Source organism: Pristiophorus japonicus, chromosome 10 (genome assembly GCF_044704955.1).
Source record: "Pristiophorus japonicus isolate sPriJap1 chromosome 10, sPriJap1.hap1, whole genome shotgun sequence".
Lineage (NCBI taxonomy): Eukaryota > Metazoa > Chordata > Chondrichthyes > Pristiophoridae > Pristiophorus > Pristiophorus japonicus.
Window position 1 is genome coordinate 166340679 of NC_091986.1, and position 16394 is coordinate 166357072.

General features: G+C 39.1%; 1 protein-coding gene across 3 annotated transcripts in view; it reads right to left on the reverse strand.

Moving 5' to 3' along the window:
• The window catches only part of flt1 (fms related receptor tyrosine kinase 1), a 274841-nt gene that overhangs the window by 195400 nt on the left and 63047 nt on the right, over window positions 1-16394 (reverse strand). For all 3 annotated transcript variants that reach the window (XM_070892291.1, XM_070892293.1, XM_070892292.1), the window contains exons 4-6: window positions 15528-15652; window positions 9954-10113; window positions 5806-5942 (exon numbers count right to left, since the gene is read on the reverse strand). In XM_070892291.1, coding sequence (XP_070748392.1) covers window positions 5806-5942; window positions 9954-10113; window positions 15528-15652 — 422 coding nt within the window. The remainder of the gene's footprint in view (window positions 1-5805; window positions 5943-9953; window positions 10114-15527; window positions 15653-16394) is intronic.

Here is a 16394-nt window from a genome sequence, read left to right on the forward strand (position 1 = left end):
GGCTCGAGGGGCCGTATGGCCTACTCCTGTTCCTATTTCTTATGTTCTTATGTTCTCAGTGGCAGGTGAGCTAAACAGAATAGTTAAGAGGGTGCTTAAAGTTAGCTGAAAAGCATTTCACCTCCTAATAACCATTTTTTCAACTTTTGCACGAGGTTCCCATCACTCAGGGATAACATCAGGTAAGTAGGTCGGGTTTTCAACAACTCTCCATTGTTTTGAATAAGTGACAGCTGCAAAAATGGTATTAAAGCTACCATTTCACAGCTGTTCACTTTCCAGTGTTAGAAGCTGGAGCCTTCAGGATTTGGAGTACACTTTTAAACTTTAGGAAGTTTCGAACTGTTAGGATTAAACTCTCTATCTGGAGTCACCTCATTGGAACAACCTCTCTCACCATTGATAGATCATTTCTGTCATCTCAACTTCAGTTGCCATCAATTCCAGCAGCATCGGTGCCCTTCAAAAAATCTCACCTTGGTCCGTAGAATCCCACCACGATCAGCCCCAACACTAACATCACCAAGCACACCAGCATCACCAACAACAACACCAATCACCTGATGCTGCACCAGTCATAGGGCATCAGCACATGTCCATATTGCTGCCCAGGAGGCCAGGGATGGCCTCACCATGGCCACATTATCTTCAATTGATGCTGTACATCCTGGCTACCACGTGATGCGCCAGGTTGGCAGCACCCCACTCCAACACCATAAAACATCCCTACAATGCCCAAGCCATTCCTTTCCCACTCACCACCATTGTGGGAATACCCTTATGTCTCACCATTCACTGCAACTCACTAAGCTACTTCCAAAGGAGCACACAAATCTGTCCAAGAAGGCAAAATGTTGAAAGTAATGATTTCAATGTTTGACAACACATTAACAGAAACTTTACGTGAACATTAGATAAAAGACCCAAGTGACTATTCTCGTGTGTTGTTAGTTGGTATGACTGGACAAGAATGAAGGCGAGTGTGAGGGGTGGCAAGTGAGATGGGGAAGTGTCATTGTAGATAGAGAGGGATGGGTGGAGTTGCAAGGTAAAATGGTGTGAGTAAGGATGTGCAGTAGAGTAAGGAAGGCAGAGTGATGGGGATGTGATGAGTGGTACAGCAAGATGAGGTTGAGTGTGGCTTTGTTTTAGTGTTTCGTGATCGACCGAGATTATTCAAAGGCTTGCGCCACTGTAGCCAGATCCTCCTGAGGACATCCCTGCTTGTGTCCTCCTGTGCAATGTGCAACCAGGCTGCATTGGTGTCCTGGGGAGGTCTCTTCCGCCCATTGTGAGGGCAGAGAACCTCCCTCCGTGCTGTGACTCCCTCCATAAGCATTTGGAGAGAATCATGGGAGAGCCTCGGTGCAGCCGTGCACCTTTGTGCTGTGATTGTTAGTGTTTGCAGCATTTCAGTGCTGCAGAACACTGACAGCATAACTGTCAAAATCAATGTGGCCATGGTTCCGTTAAGGAAACTGGCTGATGATGCGTCACTTTAATTGGCCGGGTGGGCATAACAAGCCCCATCAGGGGAAATTCGTGAGGGAAGCCGATATGGAACCAGGAGAGGATTTCAAATCCGCCCCCAACGTTGTGTGCCTCTTTCCCACCTTGGTAGGGGAAATCGCGGCTCCTATCTCTGCAAACAGGATAGATTTGTACAGTTCTGTGCACTGCAGCTAAAATCAAAGCACTGGCAAATGGTAGAATATTTTTATTGCCACTAAAAGTTTGTTTCACCTTAACCCCTCAAACTGAGGTAGATTCCAGGATACACTGGCAGGCCACCAATAACTCTCATTTTCCTTTCTTTACAGATACTGCCCGGCTTGCTGAGTGTTTCCAGCATTATCTGTTTTTGTTTCAGATTTCCAATATCTGCAGTATTTTGTTTTTTGCTTCACCCAAATGGCTGGTTTTTAGATATGAATCTATGAAACAGTGAGTCTTTAGGAGCAGTGGGGCAGAGCCAAACCCAAATCCATCCTCAATCAAAATATAATCACATACTTTTTTCAGCAGTGCTGACCAGTTAGGGACCAATCAAAGCACATGGTATTGGGGGTAATATACTGAAGTGGATAGGGAACTGTTGGCAGACAGGAAGCAGAGAGTCGGGATAAACGGGTCCTTTTCAGAATGGCAGGCAATGACTAGTGGAGTGCCACAGGGCTCAGTGCTGGGACCCCAGCTCTTTACAATGTACATTAACGATTTGGATGAAGGAATAGTGTAATATCTCTAAGTTTGCAGATGACACTAAACTGGTGGCGGTGTGAGCTGTGAGGGGGACGTTAAGAGGCTGCAGGGTGACTTGGACAGGTTAGGCGAGTGGGCAAATGCATGGCAGATGCAGTATAATGTGGAGAAATGTGAGGTTATCCATTTTGGGGGCAAAAACACGAAGGCAGAATATTATCTGAATGGAGGCAGACTAGGAAAAGGGGAGGTGCAACGAGACCTGGATGTCATGGTTCATCAGTCACTGAAAGTGGGCATGCAGGTACAGCAGGCGGTAAAGAAGGCAAATGGTATGTTGGCCTTCATAGCTAGGGGATTTGAATATAGAAGCAGCAAGGTCTTAATGCAGCTGTACAGGGCCTTGGTGAGGCCTCACCTGGAATATTGTGTTCAGTTTTGGTCTCCTAGTCTGAGGAAGGAAGTTCTTGCTATTGAGGGAGTGCAGCGAAGGTTCACCAGACTGACTCTAGGGATGGCTGGGCTGTCATACGAGGAGAGACTGGATCAACTGGGCCTTTATTCACAGGAGTTTAGAAGGATGAGAGGGGATCTCATGGAAACATATAAGATTCTGACGGGACTGGACAGGATAGATGTGGGAAGAATGTTCCCGATGTTGGGAGGTCCAGAACCAGGGGTAATAGTGTTAGGATAAGGGGTAGGCCATTTAGGACTTAGATGAGGAGAAACTTCTTCACTCAGAGAGTTGTTAACCTGTGGAATTCCCTGCCGCTGAGAGTTGTTGATGCCAGTTCACTGGATATATTCAAGAAGGAGTTAGATATGGTCCTTACGGTTAAGGGGATCAAGGGGTATGGAGAGAAAGCAGGAAAAGGGTACTGAAGGAATGATCAGCCATGATCTTATTGAATGGCAGTGCAGGCTTGAAGGGCCGAATTGCCTATTCCTGCACTTATTTTCTATGTTTCTATCTTTCTATCAGCAACAGGAATCCTGGCTGACTTTTCCCTTTCCTGACCTGGGACTGAGTCCAATTGTAACATCCTTATTATTGCCTGGCTGAGATCAGGTAACTGAGCAAGGTCCAGGGATCAGACATATGGCTTAGTGTCACATCGTGCAGCAGATTTATGAACTGAGCCATCAAGTGAGCCTATGCAAATTTTTTAAGTTGCTTTTGTTTTCACATCATTCATAGAAAAACAGTGAACACTACCTTAGCTCCATTTTTCCTTCATCTAAGTGTATTTTAAAGAGGATGATTCAAATTAAATGTACAACAGATGCTATAAAATCTGTATTATAACCATGAATTCATGTAGTAACATTGGGCCCAAGTTTGCCCCCACGCTTAGAACAAGGTGCACCGGCTTTTTAGAACAAAAACCGCGCCTAAAAGTTACCGTGGTATTCTCCCCTAAGCTGGAACGATGCAGGCCCTTGGCGTAGCGCAGCAGAACCAGTGGAGGGTGGAGCTAGGACCGTGCTGGGTCAACACAGCCATCAGGGGGGCGGGGCTAGTGCCCAGCGTGTTTCTGAGTGCCAGCAGCGTTGCACATGCACATTGGAGCATGCGCGCATGCGCATTGGCTCACTAACATTGGCAATCGGCCATTTTTAAAGGTAAAGTCTGCTGCTTGTTCCGTGCCTCCCGCCGCCCCTAGCCCTGGTCGAACGGCTTGCTGCTGCTGCATGTCGTGCCCCGGAGGGCTCTCCCGGTGCTTCTTTTGTGGATCCCACCCCTAGCCCTGGCTGAACGACTTGCTGCTGCGTGCTGCAGTCGGCGAGGTAGGACTTTTTATTTTTCATTTATTATTGATGATGGTTTTTATGCTACTTTAATGTTGTTGTGAAGGTGTTTAGTGCTTTGAAAAATCCTCTCACTTCCCTTCCCCCCCTATCTCTAGCTACCTGTGCTGATTTCTTAAGTCCTCCGCAAAGTTTTTCTGAGCATACAAAAGTGGCCACATACGCTGGCCTAAGTTAGTTTGGAGTAACTTTTTCGCTGGTTAAACTTGCTTAAATGGCCAAAAGAGGCGTAAGTGGCTGGTAACACCTCCTTTTGAAAAAAAACTGAACTAACTCACTTAAACTGGAGCAAACTAAATGGGGAGAATTGCGATTTTTAAGACACTCCAAAAAAATCTAGTTGCTCCAAAAAAATAGGAGCAACTCCTGGGGAAACTTGGGCCCATAATGTTTATTATACACAAGGTGCAACCATTGGTATTCCCCAGAAAAATCATTATAATTATCAATTACCATGGTTTTATTGCAACATAAAAAATACAGACCATAGTAGATTATTTGTGTAGAGCGGACCAAGCAACAAAGTAAAGAGAGAATGTGGTATTGTACATAAAGAGTACGACTACACCATATTTTGTTTCATGGCTTTACTTGCATAATTTAAGAAACCTTTTCTTTTTAAATTTGTGTAGTTTAGGATTTGCTTTTGTTTCAGGATAGGATTTGTTTGTTTAAACAAAATATATTTCATGAACTACATGTTTTTCCACAACGCATGAAATGTAATTTGTTACACTCAGCGGGTACAGCACGCACAATAAACTTTTCCTGTGGAGCAATTCATAATGTTCTTCACATTAATTTCAACAGGAAGGGAGGGGGGAAATATGAATTTCAGATTAGGCTGTTTCTGTGATGATTTGCGCACAACCAAGTTCCTAAAATAAAAACAAAATTAGAAAAATGTTTCTTGTAGCACGTTTTCCATATAGTGAAACAAACAAATCATTTGAGATGTTGAGTAGTCATTATGCAGCTTTCTCACTTGGGAAATATGGTGAGAATAATCCTTCCCTCATCATTGTGCCAAAAAAATTTTCTTTCTGGCATTTTATAAATGAGAACCTGATTAACGGCATTATAATAACTTTCCCAAAATATGTCCAGTCTGGGCGTATGTTTACCTGACAATCTTTTTCATGAATGTGCTGAAAAAAATGTAGTCTCAGGGATCATTGCATTACAAAAGAATGTGTGTAATACCTATAACATGATAGATTTCCAACAAATGGCTAGCTCTTTACACGAAAACAGAAGCCATAAAAGGAACTTCAAAATGCTACCCTAAATAGTTATTTGTTTTGATGATGGTTTGTGTAGGGAGGAGGGTGAATTCAGCTTGAAAGGTCTGTACTAAAAAATATATATTATTTACTGGTATTTTTCCATAAAAGATATCAAGGTTGCATTTCTAGCATATTCAACGAATAATAGGAATCTGGAAATATTCCAAGGTTGTTCTGCATATTTCTTTTACTTTGTTTAAATTTATCTTATATTATTTCGCATTTATTCAGCAATCTGTTATTTTTGTATACAGATTTTGTGTTTTTAAAACTGTGGAGGAATGTCACTGTGCAAAGATTTAGAAATGTGAAATTAAAAGCAGTGCAATATTTTTTCAGTTTGCGAGCTCTCTGCCAATCCAAATTATTCGTTCATACTTTTGAACGTAAAGTGCAACATCTTTCAACATTTCCTGGTAATTCTGAATGGCAAGAGAGAGACCCAGAATTACTAGACTACGTCTTTCAATGCCTTTGAGGTATGTATCCTGCTTAAAACACTTACTTTGTCAGGGATGACCCAGAGAATCTCAACTCTTGAATTCAGTTCTGCAGTCACTGTGCACTTGATAGCGAGTGAATTTCCACTCAACATCTTGACTGGATTGGTCACATTGAGCTGTACATTGTTGATGCTATTGACTAAATTTTAAACAATAATAAAATAAAATTAATATTGTCGGAAACTCAGACATCTGGATACTACGCATGGTGTATGCATCACTCCATATTGTTCCATATACCAACAAGTTTTATTCTATTATATTATAAATTAACTGACTATGAATTACCCCAGTAACTTATGATACAGCACATTTACAAGTTAAGCTATGATATCCAATAGTTCTAACTTTGTTTAAATAGCAGATTTATGTATTTATCAACTACAGAACTTGTGTCACTGCAACCTATCATTCCCAACACCTTTCCTCCTACTGCTGATTATATTCAATGGACTTTTTCTCCACTGAACATTGTTCAGACCCCACCAGCTTTTACACCTGTTTTCTCTTGTAAGGTAAAAGGAATGTATTGATGCAAAGAAACAGAAAATAGTGGTTCTGCTCTTCATATTAAAGCACATGGTATTGGGGGTAATGTACTAACGTGGATAGAGAACTGGTTGGCAGACAGGAAGCAGAAAGTTGGAATAAACAGGTCCTTTTCAGAATGGCAGGCAGTGACCAGTGGGGTGCTGCAGGGTTCAGTGCTGGGACCCCAGCTATTTACAATATACATCAATGATTTAGATGAAGGAATCGAATGAAATATCTCCAAGATAGCAGATGACACTAAGCTGGGTGGCGGTGTGAGCTGTGAGGAGGATGCTAAGAGACTGCAGGGTGACTTGGACAAGTTAGGTGTGTGGGCAAATGCATGGCAGATGCAGTATAATGTGGATAAATGTGAGGTTATCCACTTTGGTGGCAAAAACAGGAAGACAGAATATTATCTGAATGGTGACAGATTAGGAAAAGGGGAGGTGCAACGAGACCTGGGTGTCATGGTACATCAGTCATTCAAGTCTGGTATGCAGGTACAGCAGGCGGTGAAGAAGGCAAATGGCATGCTGGCCTTCATAGCTAGAGGATTTGAATATAGGAGCAGGGAGATCTTACTGCAGTTGTACAGAGCCTTGGTAAGGCCACACCTGGAATATTGTGTTCAGTTTTGTTCTCCTAATCTGAGGAAGAACGTTCTTGCTATTGAGGGAGTACAATGAAGGTTCACCAGATTGATTCCCGGGATGGCAGGACTGACATATGAGGAGAGACTGGATCAACTGAGCTTGTATCCACTGGAGTTTAGAAGAATGAGAGGAGATCTCATAGAAACATATAAAATTCTGACGGGATTGTACAGGTTAGAGGCAGGAAGAATGTTCCCGTTGCTGGGGAGTTCCAGAACCAGGGGTCACAGTCTAAGAATAAGAGGTAAGCCATTTAGGACTCAAATGAGGAGAAACTTCTTCACTCAGAGAGTGGTTAACCTGTGGAATTCTCTACCGCAGAAAGTTGTTGAGGCCAGCTCGTTAGATATATTCAAAAAGGAGTTAGATATGGCCCTTACGGCCAAAGGGATCAAGGGGTATGGAGAGAAAGCAGGAAAGGGGTACTGAGGTTGAATGATCAGCCATGATCTTATTGAATGGCGGTGCAGGCTCGAAGGGCCGAATGGCCTGCTCCTGCACCTAATTTCTATGTTTCTATGTTTCTATATTGCAACAGATGAAGGTTTATTCAAATAAATTGACGAATATCCACCTTACAATTCTACAATGATACAAAACAAGCTGATGTCTTAATATTGCAATTTTCATTCTGGGACAGTATCCCCATCATCATCATCATTATAGGCAGTCCCTCGGAATCGAGGAAGACTTGCTTCCACTCCTGAAGTGAGTTCTTTGATGGCTGAACAGTCCAATATGAGAGCCACAGACTCTGTCACAGGTAGGACAGATAGTCATTGAGATCAGGTGAAATTGCCCAGCCTACTATGCTTTAATATTGTTAAAGATGGATTAATTGTGTGCTTTTTTGGCACATTCCCCAAAATGGTAACTCCAATTTAGCAGTAACTATATTTTTAAAACTAATTTTTATGCCAAAACTTTGTTAAAAGTCTTTTTAAATGGGAGAATGTTTTGATAAGACTATTGTGGGCTGCCACATAAGGTTATTATGGAATATTCCTTTAACACAAACTAGCAAAGATGAATTTACTGATAGACCACAAGTAATGACATCTATGCTAACATCAATTCCTCTCAATCACATTGTGGAATTCAATACATTATTCCAAGCTGGTGATGTCATTTGCATTCACTATTTAAAGCAAAATATTCTAAGAAAATTGACAAATTGGACAGAAAAACAAAAGGGCATTAAATTTAAACATATATTTTTGTAACTCATCTTTGAAAGGGTAATTATTTTTTTTTAATTGAGATTTCCACTTCAAATCAAAATTCAAAAAAATACATTTGCTTTCAGTTTAAAGATTATAGATATGTGTCACTATGAAAAATGCATGTTTACCAGTCCATATTGGAATTAAAAACAAAATAAACTGTACCTCATGAATTTTCTATTCAAATATAAATATATACAAGATTTATAATTATTGCATTTCTAAGTGGAAAGCAGTACAAGAACATACTGTAGATTTTTAATTTAATACATATTTTTCCTTAACAGAAACGAGTGCTGATCAATCAGAGGGGGGGTCATGTGGTAAGCAGTTGCGTACCTTCCAGTAACTGGTTACACTTACACAACCAGACAGGAGACTCTGTAGAATGATGCATGACCTGGGGTTGGGGGAGGTTGGGGGGGAGGGGGGGAGGGGGGGGGGCCCAAAGTGGGTAGGCAAAAAGAGGAGGGCATACTTATATAATAAAAAAATCAGCATTACAAATCCGTAGCAAGTCAGCACTATAAATATAGTATGACAGAAATCAGATGTATTTTAAGTTCTGAGAGAGCAAGTGATGGACTGGAGAAAACATGGCTTCACAACAACTAAAAGATAATGCTACAAGATCAACTTAAAACAGAGTGAGGTTTGAAATAAAATTGCAAAATAAAAATAGTACTCTGATGTAGAAATTATAGCCTGCTAATTTGCTTTCAGCATCTGCTTACTGTCAACCCCATGGACTACAGAATCATAGTCATCCTTACAAACAGATGTTTTAATGTTCCTGCAGATTCATCATTACAATTTTTTAAGATATAATGATAATGTAGAGCTACAGTAAGCAGCAGAGTCATACTCCAGCATGAATAGCTTCAGGCCAGAAGGGAAAGATAGTAAAAAAGAAAGGCACCAACTCAAAGCATGGCAGGCACTAAAACAATATTCACAATAATATTCAGAAGATTATGTTAACTAAATTACTTCAGGAAGATCTACAGCACATGGGAGTCATTTAAACTGAGAGTAAGAGTGCTACTTTCTGCCTCTGAAAGTTAATAGTTGTATAAAGCACTTGGCAAACATATAACTTTAATTAACTTAAAGAATGTAATTAATGAATTCAATAAATATTAATTTTTTTTTATAAGTATAGCACTGAAATGTTTAAAGAATCTATCTGTTCCATTGATGTTCTGCACAGCAGACCAGTGCTTCAACATTTTGAGTGCTTGATTTATGCAAGGCAACCTTTTAACCTGAGACCTGATGTCAGGGTGGGCCTTCCAAATCTTCCAAATTGATATGTTGATAGGGTGAGATGAAGTAAGGTGGGAGGAAGCTCATGTGGAGTATAAACACCAGCATGGACCTGTTGGCCCGAATGCCCTGTTTTTGTGCTGTGAATTTAATACTATGTAAAATCTGAGGAATAGTTTATGAGGGTGAAGATTCAGTCAAGCATTAAAAGTGGTAGGTACAGTCAAATTGGCCAGAAATGTCTGCTTTGGCTCCCCAAAAGTTTTACATGTTTTTAAAAAACTTAAAAGTAGGATTTGAATGTCATTCACACAGCATACCACCATAATGTATCTAGCACACAAACATCATTATCTGTGACTCAGTCATCAGCCTGGTAAAGAATTGTTTGGTGGATATGAAAGTACAATACACTGAATATACACAGACCAGTTATAATAATGACAAATAAAAAAAGCAAATGCAGCTACAAACCCTGTCTGTGTGTTAAATAATAAGAATGAAACGTCTTTCCATTCACAGTGGTTTCACATGTCAGCAGACCAATAAATTTGTACGTGGGTCTGGGAATGACAAAGCCTCGTTTGCTGTCCCACATAACCTCCTTTCCATCAATGGTAAAGGAAAAGGAATTCTAAAGGTACAAAGACAGAAGTTATGTTACTTTAGGGTGGTAAGAAATTGATATGAGCATTTCTGTACTAAAGAGCAAGGTAATTAAAATATTGCTTTAAATGTCATTAATTGCTGAGAAAACAATAATTTCAATACACCAGATTATTAGCAAGCCTATTTAAATAACTTTCCACTTTTAATTTACGGATGTCCACTAATACAACATGGCATTTATCCACAGTGAGGGTAGTCACTATTTGAAAAAAACTATTCAGCGTTCAGAAATCACAAATAGGACAACAATTTCTCCTAGAGGACCTTTGTTTCCCTTCCTAGGCCTCTTCCATCACAGTATGTTCTCCTAATAACCTTTTACAAGTTGATTATTTTTCAGAAGATTTTTATTACAGTGCAGATTTTTTTAAATATATTAAAGTGCAATAACATTATTTTCTAAGACATAAATTAGCAAAAAAAATGTAATTATATTCTTGTATGGTGTGCTTCAAAGCAAAATAAATGCACTAGTATAGTAATCTTATTCCCTGTAAGACTGGTGTTTGTCTCTGATTATTTGCTATAGATCCAGTTCAATTCTAACATCAGTGGATCAAAAACTGCTGAACTGAATTATTTTGTATATGGTACAAATGTGCCTCTTACATTTCATTTTTTCTGTGAATTGTTTGAAGCCATTTGATATTGAATCTAATTTCCCTTTTTTTAGTTCTCTGCCATATTACTAGCTGCATCTAAAATTATACCTCCCATATGATCTGATTTCACCCATTGTATTTACACTTTCATCTTTTCTCCTTCCAGTAATAAATGCCATGTGCTATGTTCCTTACCCAGCTAATTTTCAGTTCCCACAGGTTCGACCCTAATGAAGGCGCAAAAAATTGAAATGTCAACTAACCATTTTCTTTATCAGAGCATTGAAACTGCAGAATATTTTTCAATCCACAATAGTCTCTGAATATACTAAGAAATGTTAGTTGTTTGTAACCTCGTTACTGTGACACAAGTTATGTCCCAAGTGGTCTGTGTGACCTTGGCTTTTCTTCATGTTGTGTGATCAGAAATTGGATTGCCATTGTCAGGAATCGAAGTTTAAGTTAGCAAGGTTACCACTTTGGGGTTGATATTTTACCTTATTTAAATCATCATAGTATGTATTAAAAGATTCTGGTGGGCTTTAACTTGATTTATAACACATTACAGGCAAATCTAAAATTCTACGTAATGTTATAACTAATTATTTCCACATTGACTACATTAGAAATTTTTTCAATATTCAGCATTTTAATGAAAGGATTGTTTTAATTGTATGTTTCATTCAATGATGTTCATGGGAAAAATCTGCAAAACAACTTTCTCCTCTGTACAACGAGCACTAAACACATTGTAAAATGAACTAGTTTGCTAGGAGACTGATAGAGAGATGCACTTTCAAGAACACTTGGTAAGCCTTACTTATCATATTTAACTTGGGTGATAAGTAGATGATTCAGCTGTGGGACCTGATAAACCTCATATTACGATCTGAGTTCTTACTGACCACACTCATTCAGCACACAGTACCTTTTTCCACAAAGCAGTGTTTTTACCAGTACCTTATGCAGCTGACCTATCACCAATAAAATGCTCACTTCAAGGCTTTCTGATCACAGGGCTGGAGTCCTAAGGCCATCTCATATGGCAATCTGTCAGCAACAGTTAAAAACAGATGAAATGCATCTCGCTAGGGGATAAGGATAAATAGAAGAGTTTCACAGTTGCAAAACATATTTCCTGAAAGGCCTGGGGACTGAGATGGAGTTCCTTAGTTTGCGCCCCACAACCTGCCACTAGCTACAAGTACAGATTCTATTAGCAGTAGAGATACGTTTGTTGGTCAGGTCAATGATACATTCACTCTCAATTTCACTCTCAGCTGAAGAACATTGCATGGAGGACAAATTCCATGGGCACAAAAAGCACTAAAATTTGCAAAAACATCAGTACTTGGTCAGTGGCTGCTATATGTAGAGCTACACTATAGTAGCCAGCTTTATCTCAGGGAGAGGAAAAGGTATAGTCATCCTAGTTCTGCTGGCTGAGCAGGGACTGGCATTAAAGGCGGTTATAGAAAAGTCTACGCCACAGAGAATTCCACCCTCTCAGCGGAAGGCAGTTACATTGTGGTGAGTAGCTCTCATGGGAAGAAACGGGCAACAAAAAAAACAAGGATAAAAATAAAGCAAGTCCCATAGATTACACTTTGCCAACTAAGTGCTTTGATGCAAAAGGAATAAACAATATGAAACAAATGTAATTGCATAGACTTTTCTCATGTTTTTTCAGTAAAGAGTTCTACAGGGTGGGACAGGAGGGATGCCTCGAATAGGATGTAATAAATGTGACTATGGACCTATCTCACTGACTTCCTGTCAACACAGGATACAGACCGACTGGCTCTGCTCTGCGCTGCCAACTTGGATATTATATGGAAACTCTTAATGGGAAATATTTTCTTCCTACAACCCAGACTTTTGAAATATACATTGGCAAGTAGAGGGTCGGGAATTATTATTTGTATGTTTACACCCACAAAAAAAAGAAAGTGAAATTAAATGTATTTTGGGACGCTTGCTGCAGTTTAAGTGACTTGTAGTAAAGTGATATAAATTTCAGACGACACTATGATTATTCTTGGACCACCATAAACCACAGTGCTGCAGTGCTATGATTTTCTAACTCTGCAGAGACCTCTTGGAAGTTGCAATTGTATCTCTCTCCAAGCTACCCTGCTAGATATTATCAACAAACCACATTCAAGCTGGGCTCAGATTCCTACTTGACTGATTAATTTATTTACAGGAATTATACAAGTAGAACACATACAGAACAGCTTGTACAGTGCCTGCAGAAAATTACCTGGCCACATAAATCTACCTGATAAGTCTGCTGCACTAGTTTGGTTTAGCGAACTGATTTTCATTGTACTTGAGGTAAAGGGTTATATTGTGCAGGGGAAAAAATAGTCTCCTTGGCACAGCTGGAGATGTTGAAATATGGATTTTCACAGTTCTGCTGAACAAGAGCCTATTTTGGTTTTTGAGGCTTTAAATCAAGCCAAGCTAATAATCACATGAGAAATGTGTTGTATTTGATTGGTTTCAGTGTTGTGGCCTGGCTGTAATCATGCTGATGTTCAGAATTTCACAAGAAAGGATTTATGTTGAAAATGACGAGATTTAAAATTGTATGTTTAGATCTCATGGTTAATAAACTGCATTCCTAACGTTCTCCTCACTCTGTTGTCCTCCAACAGTTCCCAGATTTGCTGTAGTGAGGTAAAACAGAGGCTTGGGTTGAGTTAAAGATGGAAATTTTGCCTTGCACCATTGTTCCTGATGTTGGGGAAGTCCAGAACCAGGGGACATAGTCTTAGGATAAGGGGTAGGCCATTTAGGACTGAGATGAGGAGAAACTTCTTCACTTAGAGAGTTGTTAACCTGTAGAATTCCCTACCACAGAGAGTTGTTGAGGCCAGTTCATTGGATATATTCAAGAGGGAGTTAGATATGGCCTTTACAGCTAAAGGGATCAAGGGGTATGAAGAGAAAGCAGGAAAGGGGTACTGAGGAAATAATCAGCCATGATCTTATTGAATGGTGGTGCAGGCTCGAAGGGCCGAATGGCCTACTCCTGCACCTATTTTCTATGTTTCTAAAACCCTGCATTCCAAATTTGCTTCAAATAATCAGATGCAGAAATTAATCAAATGAGTAAGTTAGAAATGTTTAATATTACTGACATGTATTAACACTTTTCATTCAATTTTGTTTAATACGGCCAGGACTAAATAACTGGATTTAAAAAAAAATCTTTGCATTTTTATTGATATGTGAATTTTTTCATTTCAAATTGATATTAATTTTATTCTTTCTTTCTATTTATTTAAATGATTTATTTTCTCATATTCCTAATTTGTCTTCTAGTGTTATGACCTGTTTACTTTCCTCGTTATATAGGTGTTTTCCTACACTTTAATAGTCACTCCATTTCAAAGTAATTCACTCTATTAGAAGCACTTCAAGCTGTTTGAGGGATGTGATAAGATGCTATATAAATTCATTTTTTTCTTTTTCTTCTGGTAGAAGTTTTTAAATCTGATATCTTACTTCCTTTAATATTTTTCTGTGTTCATTTTTTTTGTCTTAAGGCTCCAGGTAGCAGTAAAAACAATTGCTTCCTGTCCCAACAGTAGCAGATGCTGGGAAAGGGACAGAGTAAGTGAGAAAAAGAGGGAGGAGCAATCATGAAATGTCCATTGGATGCAGTCCTGATCCCTGCGTAAGATGTTACACTGCATAGCAAGCACTGCATAGTGTCTGCACTCTCCTACTTTCTCCCCATCTCCTAAGATATGGTACTGGTTGTATTCACCTCAGATGAATGAAAGGCTGAGTGAACCTTGCCAGGATTTGAACCCAAGATCTTTTGGCCCCAGTACAGCAATTAAATCACTGACTTAGCCAGTCTCAGTAGAGGAATCACAGGTCAAGATTAGTGCATTTATAAGAGAAGATTGCAGGAACATCAGTAGAAATTAAGGATTGACAAGAATGGAGGATGGGAGCAGCATTTTAAAATGGATTGACTGAGGAGAAAGCTTAGGGCCAAGAACAAGAGCAAGAACAAATATTCCAAGTGGTCCTACATTCAACCCAATGCCACATTTACAATTTCTGGCAATTAACTGTGACAGAAAGTTTTCACTATATAAGCCCATTTGCCTAGATTTGCAAGCACTGCAGGTGCCCACAGCTGGTTAAAGCTACCAAATGCTCTAATGAGGAGGTATGAAGACCAGCACAGACCTCCTAGACTGTTACTAAAACCACTTCTTAAATCTTGAAGGGAACATATGTAATAAAATAATTTAAAACAAGGTTTACAATTTTTCAGATTAATCAGAGACTATAATGAATAACAAAGTAATCTACATTTCTTACACAAATTATACTGTAAATATTCCATATCAGTTCACAGATTTTATTGCAGATTACATTTGATAGAGAATGAGTATGATTTTAAAAGCTGTAAAGGAAAATCAGTACTCAAAAAATTAAATGATCATCCGAAAGCAATATGTAATTTTTGAATTGAATAGAAATTGGTAGACCAGCATGATTAGTCTAGAAAGCTGTTACCATTTTCAGAATGATTTATGATATATTTGTTTACAATTTGGCTTACAGCCCCATTGTATATTTGTTCTGAACTCTGAACAGGTGCCAAGCAGGTTAATCAATTTGATAAATAAACAATCGTTATCAGCATCAATTACTATAGATTCAGAGAACAACTCATGGAACAAATTCTTGAAGTACTGATGTGCTACTGATTGTTAGCAGTACTCTGTAAATACCCCATCCAACCTACCATTTTCAAAGTGACAGTGAGATCAGGGGCTGTGATCCTGCATGGAATAAGTAGCCTCTTCCCTTCGGTCATGTACACAACTTCGGGAACATCTGTGTGTTGTTCTACAAATGGACTGTGTTTGTCTGAAACAGAATTAACATTTTTATTCAATTAAAATGTAAGAAATAAGATAATGCCTATTGTGATGCAGAAAGATGCCAACCCAAAGAGAGTCCAGTCCGAGTCCATCTAAGTCTGCATGAAAGTATATACAACCTGTAGTTACAGAACTGCACTGACATTCTTCCCAAGACCTATCAGAATAAAAGCTTGATTGTCAGTGTTTTTCACTAAAAAGGGCCATTGTCTAAAACAGTCTGCATCTGCAATATACCCTGTAATCATTTTACAAGATACGTAAATCTGTAAGCAGATGAATATCTTTAAGGTAGTTTCTCAAGTATACCAGGTACTGTGAGGCTTTGCAGACTTTCTCTATTCTTGCCATGGTTGTGAATCTCAGTGACACTGATGCTTTTTCATCACTGGTATCAATAATCCACTGCCACTGAAAGTATCCGAGTTCATTTGCACTACAGTTCCAATTAGAATATGTGCCAGGAACAGAACACAATGCTAAAGTATGGATGAATGGTGTGATGGGGCATATGCATGATGTAATTCCAATAGACAATTCATTTGTTTAGAACAGCAGAGGTCTTACAACTGCTCAGCCTAATAGTAACTGGCTTCTATTCGAATATTATCAGGTTTTCAAAGGTGAACCAAACCTATGCTACAATTATTCTGGGTGGACAGTCTAAATGCAGCAAACATAATCTACCTTATATCTTACAAGTACTGCTTATAGCAATGTGAAGATAG